Below are 9208 nucleotides of genomic sequence, written 5' to 3'. Positions count from 1 at the left end.
TTAATTAAATAATATTATTTTAAAAATAAAAAGAAGTATGATTTTAAAATTAGAAAGAGAATTAATTTGGCAGATTCATAGTCATAGAGCTCCTTCTCCTCATTCCTTTGTCGAGTGCCTTGTGGAGTGTTTCATGTCATAAGCATAAATTTAATCTTTTTAGGGTTCAAATCAAAGATAATTTAATCCATGTTTGATGTTCAAACTTCAAAGAACTATCATTAAATTTCTCTTTAATCCCACTTTCCAATTGGTCAATTCACAAAACCAAATTCCTTTTATCAGATCTCAATCCTCTCTCTCCAAGTTTACGCTAAGCCCCAGATCAGTTTCAATTTCAAAATCAAAATCAAAACCAAAACCAGAATCAAGATCTCATACCTCAAAAGATTTGGGTTTTTTTGTTTATAATTGGGCTTCAGGGTATTTGCACAAAAACCACACAAAATGGGCGTTTGTAGCTCCAAACCCTCCACGAAAACTGAATTTTCCGGTGATCTGGACACGAATATTCCGGTGAAAGACGGTGGTGATGGAGCGTCAAGGGAAACGATTAGCAAGAAAGATGAAATTGAGGTAGGGAAGAAAACTCCATTGTTCCCTTTTTACAGTCCAAGTCCAGCTCACTATCTCTTTTCAAAGAAATCATCTCCGGCGCCGAATGCCAGCTCTAATTCTACACCCAGAAGGTTTTTCAAGCGGCCGTTTCCGCCACCGTCTCCGGCGAAACACATTAAGGCGTTGGCACGGCGGCATGGCTCCGTCAAGCCAAACGCGGTGGCGATACCGGAGGCGAACGATGTAGAAAGAAATACGGGATTGGATAAAAGTTTCGGGTTTTCGAAGCATTTTGGGAACAAATACGAGCTTGGCGAAGAAGTAGGAAGAGGGCATTTTGGGCATACTTGTAAAGCTAAGTTCAAGAAAGGGGAATTCAAGGGTCAAGAAGTTGCAGTCAAAGTTATTCCAAAGTCAAAGGTTTGCTAATTCAAACTCATTTTTTTTGATTAATTTTGATGATTAATATGTTAATTAGTGCTTAAATTTGATCAAACATATGATTTGATTCATCATTTTGCATTCAGATCTGATATTGGGATTTGAATTCAATCATATGAACATCAACATCTGGTTCTGTTGTTGACCTGTTGACTAATATGAATTTTCTTCAATTATATTGTGGTAGGAACTGATTTTAGTAAATTTATCGAGAAATTGATATATTCGAAACAGATAGAAAGAAAACGACAGTAAATTGGTATCATTTTGGGTTCATATGGATTGCTCTATATGGAGAGAATACATCCCATCTATCTCATGAAAGTTGCAACTTTTTATTTGATAATGGTTTGGGGAAGGTTGTGAAATACCTAAAGTACCCTTTAACGAATGACGAAGAAAGAATCTTGTGGGCCATTTAACGGAAACAAAAGAAGAATCTTGTGGGCATCAATGAATAGATCATCACACTGTTTATATTAATGGTGGGAACTAAAGATTGAAGATTGTATGTATGTTGCTTACAATATGCTAGCGTCAATGAGGAATGCTCGGATTATTATATTTTGTATGACGAGAAAACTAGACCTCAAAAGAGGATAAGACCATGAATCATCATTTTTAAGTGTCATGGTTGTTGTGACGTTTTGAAACCAAACACACCTACTATGTCTAACTTGGAGGTAGGGTCTGAAATGTTGGATGTACGCTGACCTGTCCTCTGCCCCAAAGAATATAGCGGATTTTTATGACATTTTTGAAGTTGTATTTTAATTTTGAAGGTGTAGACCTCATTTCTGTAGTCCAAATCATGTTTCATATCCAACAAATACTTGATTTGTGAACATGATGGTGGCAAATACTCCTTTCGTTCCAAAATAAGTGTCTACTTTCAAAAGTTAGTGCCCTACTTTCTATTTCTACCCTTAATTATGAGATGGAGAAATTCAATACTCCCTCTATTAGTTCGGGTAAAGTTGTCATTTAGTTAATTAAGAAGTGTAATAGTTACACATTTCTAAAACTATGTGGCCTTTGCGTTATGGACATTTAGTTTGGGCAAGAAAAGAATTTTTTTCAATTTTCATGGAACATAGGGAGTGGCATAGTTGCATTGCACCATGTTTGATATATATACATATACATATACACACACACATATATATATATACATGTATAGGGTTGGGTTCCGGTGAGAATGAAAGTTATGGTGAGAAGGGTAAGAAGGTATCTCCACCCTTGGATCAATCTTAATGGAAGATCAATGCTAATGAGATGCACTAGAACAATTCTTGTATCAAGAGCGATGCGTAGGGTGGGGATGAGATTAAAAGTGATCAAGGGTCCAAATCCCTTCTTACGCTTCTCATGTAACTCCTATTCTCACACGATCCTTCGTCTATATATATATATATATATATATATATATATATATATATATATATATGCTATCAACGTCTATATATAATTTGTAAACCCTGAGGTTTTCAAAGTACTTGGTTTGAAGTTTAACTTTTTCCCTCAGATGACAACCGCCATAGCAATTGAGGATGTGAGAAGGGAGGTCAAGATATTAAGAGCTTTAACGGGACATAACAACTTGGTGAAGTTTTACGATGCATACGAAGACCATGATAACGTCTATGTTGTAATGGAGTAAGCATTGAAGTTAAATTTCTTTTATTTTCTAAAAGAGACTTTAACAAGTACTCCGTCAGTCCCAAACTAAACGTCCACATTTCTATTTTTAGTTTGTCTCAGAACAGGTGTCCACTTTCCAAATTCTACCATTAGTTATGAGATAGAGAAATTCATTATTTTTTCTATTATTTAAGGTAAAATTAAAAAGTGTAATGATTACACATTTTTAAAACTGTGCATTTTTCATCGTGGACAGTTATTTTGGGACGGAGGAGTATTTGCTTTTAGTAGGCTTGGGGATTAAGATGATGGGAGTGGCGATCTAATTGATTTTATGCTTTCTTTCTTGTTTATACGACATATTTTCAGGTTATGTGAAGGAGGGGAACTCTTGGATAGAATACTTTCGAGGTATCATGTCGATTCCTTTCATTTGTTGTTCATCAATAAGGAATTCCTGAAAATGTTTAGTTGGAACTTTTTTTGAAGGGGCGGGAAATACACTGAAGACGATGCTAAAGTTGTGTTGATACAAATACTGAATGTCGTTGCATTTTGTCATCTTCAAGGTGTGGTGCACCGCGACTTGAAGCCGGAGGTGAGACATCTACAAGCTTAAACAAGTAGATAGCGCAAAATGTATGTAGTTCAAGATACTCCCACGGTCCCAAAATAAATGTCCACAATGATAAAGATACAGTTTCAGAAATTTATAATTATTACACTTTTTAATCAAGTAAATGACAGTTTTACCCTTCATAATAGAGGGAGTAACGACTTATCCATCTCATACTTAAGGGTAGAATAGGAGTAGGCACTTACTTTTAAAACTGGATACTTATTTTGGGACAGGAGTACAATCATTGTATTGATTCGGGTCCTAATTGAAGGGTATCTTAAATATCTCGAGAGAAGTTCAATTTTGTATTGGACACAATGAGTAATTAAGAATTTTGGCATGGAACCTTCATACAACGATAATAAAGTCGTGTAACAAGTTATTTCTCTCTACTTTTTCCCTAATTTGTAAGTCACCAATTAACGATTGTCCGTTGATGAATCAGAATTTCTTATTTACATCCAAGGATGAAAACTCACAACTAAAGGCCATAGATTTTGGCTTGTCGGATTTTGTGAAGCCAGGTACTTTCCATATTATATATATATCGTATATATGTAGCAAAAGGTTTAAATGAGAACCATAAATATTTTGAAAACAATAAGAACCAGTGCATACATAGTACATATACATGTATGCATTGATGAATATACTAATTGATAGATACATATGTTGATAGTGTATATGCATCAGTGCATATATACTTGCATAGGCGAAGGATCGTGTGGAGAAGGGAAGTTACCGTGAGAAGAGTAAGAAGAGATCCGAACCCTTGATCACTTTTAATCTCATGCCCACCCATGAATTGCACTTTAGAAGGAAATTGATCGGGTGCATCTCGATGCACCTCAATAGTGTTGACATTCAATTAGGATTGATCCAAGGATGGAGATCTCTTCTTAGGCTTCTTACTATAACTTCCCTTTTCACCGGAACCCAACCCTACTTGCATATATAGTATATATATATTGATGAATATACTAATTGACAGATACATATTTTGATAGTGTATATGCATCAATGCATATATAGAGTCGGGTTCATACGAGAATGGTACCTATTTAAGAAAATAAGAGAATGACCGAATCACATGTGATTTTACACTAACATCACGTACAAAATCACATGTGATTCACACGACCTTGCCACGCGGCCATAGGATCGCCCCCACATTTTATTGGTGGTTAATGTAAAATCACATGTGTTTTTGTACTTATTTTGGCCATCCTCGTATTTTCTTAAATATGTACCATTCTCGTATGAACCTACTTCTGCATATATATGCAATTACATATATTGGTTCTCACTGTTTTCAAAATATTTATGGTTATCATTTGAACTTTCCCTTGTATATATACATTTATGTTGTTCCCATTATCTCTATCTTTGTGAATTCTTATGTCAATTTTTATGTAGACGAAAGGCTTAATGACATTGTCGGAAGTGCATACTATGTGGCACCCGAAGTTCTACATAGGTCATATAGTACCGAGGCCGATGTATGGAGTATTGGTGTTATAGCATATATTCTTTTGTGCGGAAGCCGGCCTTTTTGGGCACGAACTGAATCCGGGATCTTTCGAGCTGTTTTAAAAGCTCATCCAAGTTTCGATGAAGTACCGTGGCCTACATTATCCTCCGAGGCCAAAGATTTTGTCAAACGTTTATTAAACAAGGATCCTAGGAAAAGAATGACGGCTGCTCAAGCGTTGGGTACATGTCTCCCTGTTTATTGTATAGTGTTCAAAAGCTTTGATTCTTATTGGTATAATGATTCGAATGTAATATTGTAGGTCATCCATGGATTCAAAATAGTAATGAAGTGAAAGTGCCACTTGATGTCTCGATACTGAGACACATGAAGGGGTATATGCGTTCATCGGCTCTTCGTAAAGCTGCTCTACGGGTATGTTCTCTAAATTGTCATGTGCGTTAGGGATTAGACGGGCGAGAGTGAGGTAGGTGGATGAAAAAATCATGGAAGGTTTTAGGGTTTTAGCTTTGACATGTGTAGTTTAGTAATTTGCCAATCTTGTCTCATCTCCCTGATTTTTGTCTCACCTATTTTTATTTGAAGGGTCTTCGAGGCTATGGCCAGACTAATCCCTGCAATTTGTGACTGATAATGGGTAGTTTAGTAACTTACCAGTTTGGTCTTTCTTGATTCTTGTTCCACCTATTTTGGTGGGCCAGGATTATTTTTGTCCAACTTATATCATGTCCCAGTCTAATGTCTTGCCAAACATGAGACAATTATTTTTCTGTTCTGTCCTGTCTCATACTGTCTTGTGTACCGGAGACACCTATGCAACTAATCCCTTTTTATAGCGGTTTTTCGTCTCATTTTCAGGCGTTAGTGAAGACATTGACTACAGACGAGTTGTTTTATCTAAAGGAACAATTTTCTTTGTTAGAACCAACCAAAAACGGATCCATAAGCATGGAGAATATCAAAGTGGTTGGTAACGGTTACACTTTTTTTTTTCAGTCTATCGAACATTATTTGTTTAAAATGTCGATCTTGACTTCTTATGAACTGGTCAGGCTTTGATGAAGCATTCTACAGATGCCATGAAAGAATCACGTGTCCATGATTTCCTAAATTCGGTATGATCATTTATGAACGAACTATAGACTTATCATTTGTTTACATAGAGGCATATTCATCTCAGAACTGTGAGAACCAACTATTCATAAATTATATATTCATAATGAATCATATATTCATAGTGAATTATATATATTCATATGAATATCATAAATAATGCAAATGCATAATGCACACGGCCCAGGCTTTTTTGGGCTTAGGCCCGGCCTAACCAGGCTTTGAGGCTGAAAGAGGGTCTGATCAGGCTTTTCCAGGTCGGGTTTTTTTGGGCTTATAGGACTATTTTGGGCTTGGTGGGCCTTAAAAAGTTGGCTTGATCGGGCTTTAAGGCTGTGCATGTGCCTTTTTGGACCGGGCTTTAGGCTTAGGCTTTTTTGTGCATCTCTATTCATGATGAATGCTATTCATAAATATTTAGGTATTTTCGTCATGAATAGTTGGTTCTTAAAATATTTATGGTTCCTAAATGAACTGTCTCGTGGTTACATATTGTTCTCCTTGGACATTTAGATGATTAGAACATCACCCATATGCAGCTTAATGCACTTCAGTACAGAAGAATGGAGTTTGATGAGTTTTGTGCAGCTGCCATAAGTGTCCATCAGCTCGAAGCTCTTGATAGATGGGAGCAACATGCACGTTGTGCGTATGAACTATTTGATAAAGACGGAAATAGGCCCATCATGATTGAAGAACTAGCTTCTGTAAGTTAGACTTTGATTTTCTTCCTTGGTTTAACGTTTCTTCACATATTTTGAACAAAATCGGCTTTATAGGACGTAAAAGTGCTATAAAATAGTCGATTAAGACATTTAGACATATTTGACGTCTTGTACATCCGATTTTGTTGTAACGGTGTGCATGAAGCCTCCATCTTTATCACTTTCTCTTGAAAACCCGTCTTACAAATGTTGAAAAAAAACTCGAATTGAATTGGTTTTCCAAAACCAGAATCCGTTTTCTTGAATCTTGACCGATTAATTTTTGGGGAATTTTCAGGAACTTGGCCTCGGCCCATCGGTTTCGGTTCATTCAGTATTGCATGATTGGATTAGGCACACCGATGGAAAGCTGAGTTTCCTCGGGTTTGTGAAATTGTTGCATGGTGTATCGAGTCGGACCCTTGCCAAAGCCCGTTAGCGAACCATCAAACAAATTGCCGGACGGACCGGGCAGTTAAAACTGCTGCATGTTTGTGTGAAGGAGAAGATCCCATTGGTGTTTCTTCCCACTGTAAATCTGTAAAATTTAGTACTTTGTGTTTGGATTTGCAGGTGAGAGAAGTAAAAATTTGTGTTATTTATAGCTGATTTTGTGACAGATTGAGCAAGAAAGAAGATGTATGCAATTGGCATCAAATGTTTCATGTTCCAATACAAACATTCTGGTTTTTGAATTTCATTTCAAATGTGGGATTTGAATTCAAAAGGCAAATTGTTTTTTGAACTTTGGTGTAGTAACTGTTTGATTTTTTTTTACTTTCACAATGTTTTGCTGTGAAGTTTCAAGTGTAAAAAAGTGGTCTCATGGAAATATGCCGGTCTCATGTGAATCCAATCCTATATATAAATATATATAGAGGGATAATCAAATGCAACCCTCTTAAATATTGCAACCAATGCAACTTCATCTACACCATACAATTAAACAATCAACTATCTTCGTTGTAGCGATTGTTAATTGGGATATAATTAGTAAAAGAATCAAAAAACAATATTATTCTTTTTGAAAGACATTAAATATATTGAAAAGAGTACAACATTAACCGTTATCGTAAGAATAGAAACAGAAATAAACAAAAACACAAATAAACAAACGGCACACGATGACTAACAAATAAAATACATTCTATCATTTTTATTTTCTTTTAATATATACTAGAAGAGTACTCGTGCAATTCAGCGAGACGCATCTCGATTTTAATGTTTTATTTCATTATTTGTCTCTGTCGATGTTATAATACGATTTTATGTGTTTTTAAGAAAACAATAATGACTTTATTCTTGAATAAAATATAAATTTGAAAAAAAAATATATCAATGTTAATATCAAATCAACTATTTATAGGTTCTCATTTTTTATGTAATTTCATTAATTAATTTATTTTATTATAATTTAATTTAAGTTTAATAACGAAATAATTTATCTTTGGTTTAATAATATTATATTTTATAAAGATAATAATTAAGTATTCTGTTAAAACTCAATGATTATTCTATTATATTTTAGATTTTTTATATTTAAAATGAGATGTTTTTCCTGTATTTGATTATTTTTATCTGCAGTTTGTTACACGAATTCAAATATGGAGCTTTAACAAGTTATACTTACGTACAATCTACTTGCAATCTTGAATTTTATGTAATATGCATTAATAAACAATATTTTATGCATAAAAAATGATTTTTAAGAGTTTTTATCAAATTTTTTATAATATATATATATATATATATTTCTGACCTCATAAAAATTAAAAAAAAAGCACAAACCTTGAAATAAAAAAGAGAGAAAAACCCACGACATTTTGTCTAGGAGCCACGACAAAGACCTAATTAGCATTTCTAAAAACCCACTTAAAATTAAATCATTTTGACCAAATTTTGTCGATATGTAAAATAAAGTGCCAAAACTCAAAAGAATTAAAGTTAGGTGTAAAGTTTTAAAACCTTATTACTTTTCAACTTAACCATCACATTGGCCCCAAATCATTACTTTTTGGGCACACTTTACTTTTGTTCTTTTAGAATATTGCACATCCTATATTCCTTTGATTCTAATTAAATAATTAGGTGCCTTTTTCATAAATATATTATTGCACAAAACTCTTCATACGTTCACAAACTAATTTGCGATAAAAGGACAAGCAATATGAAGCATATACCTTTTTTTTTATTAACCTGGATATCCAACTCGTTATGTGAGCGGATTAATCCCAGAGCAACCATCTGTTTTGCAGATAGTCCGGAGTCACTGCATTTGAACCTCCAGATACTTTTGACTTTTGAAACTAAGCTCAAACCAATCAGACACAACCCTTGTGGTTACATATACCTTATTTAGTAAATGGATAAAATGAAACATTATTAGATTAAGTTAAAAAAGGTAATATTATCTGTAGCCATTATGATAATCCTTAATAAATCAGGATTGAATTTGTTTTTCAAATCTATTTCTAATAATCTTTGTAAACTGGTTTCATCATAGTAAAACATCGTTTTCATGCATTACATGCTAACCAATTGAAAAACTATCAAGCACGTAACGTGTATATCGCCTTAAAAATATTGAAATCACACTACACACTGTCCACGTGTATCCCATTTTAATAAAACACATGAAAC

General features: G+C 34.3%; 1 protein-coding gene across 1 annotated transcript; it reads left to right on the top strand.

Annotated features, from left to right (window-relative positions):
• Nucleotides 1–447: 447 nt before the first annotated feature.
• Nucleotides 448–7290, top strand: LOC112512256 (CDPK-related protein kinase-like). Its single transcript, XM_025118132.1, has 11 exons — nt 448–978; nt 2525–2655; nt 3010–3051; nt 3130–3238; nt 3705–3783; nt 4676–4972; nt 5053–5165; nt 5610–5717; nt 5804–5866; nt 6404–6571; nt 6867–7290. The coding sequence occupies exons 1-11, from the start codon at nt 448–450 to the stop codon at nt 7005–7007; spliced, it is 1782 nt and encodes a 593-aa protein (XP_024973900.1). The 3' UTR covers nt 7008–7290.
• Nucleotides 7291–9208: the final 1918 nt, after the last annotated feature.

Source organism: Cynara cardunculus, assembly GCF_001531365.2.
Source record: "Cynara cardunculus var. scolymus isolate 2C chromosome LG 5, CcrdV1, whole genome shotgun sequence".
Lineage (NCBI taxonomy): Eukaryota > Viridiplantae > Streptophyta > Magnoliopsida > Asterales > Asteraceae > Cynara > Cynara cardunculus.
This window is presented reverse-complemented; position numbering and strand designations above follow the sequence as displayed.

What these genes read in the sequence shown, in the direction of transcription:
- LOC112512256 (XM_025118132.1), top strand. Translation starts at nt 448, where the DNA reads ATGGGCGTTTGTAGCTCCAAACCCTCCACGAAAACTGAATTTTCCGGT. An exon ending in TTGGATAGAATACTTTCGAG is followed by an intron (nt 3,052 to 3,129) that starts GTATCATGTCGA and finishes CTTTTTTTGAAG; the next exon opens with GGGCGGGAAATACACTGAAG. An exon ending in TCCATGATTTCCTAAATTCG is followed by an intron (nt 5,867 to 6,403) that starts GTATGATCATTT and finishes ACCCATATGCAG; the next exon opens with CTTAATGCACTTCAGTACAG.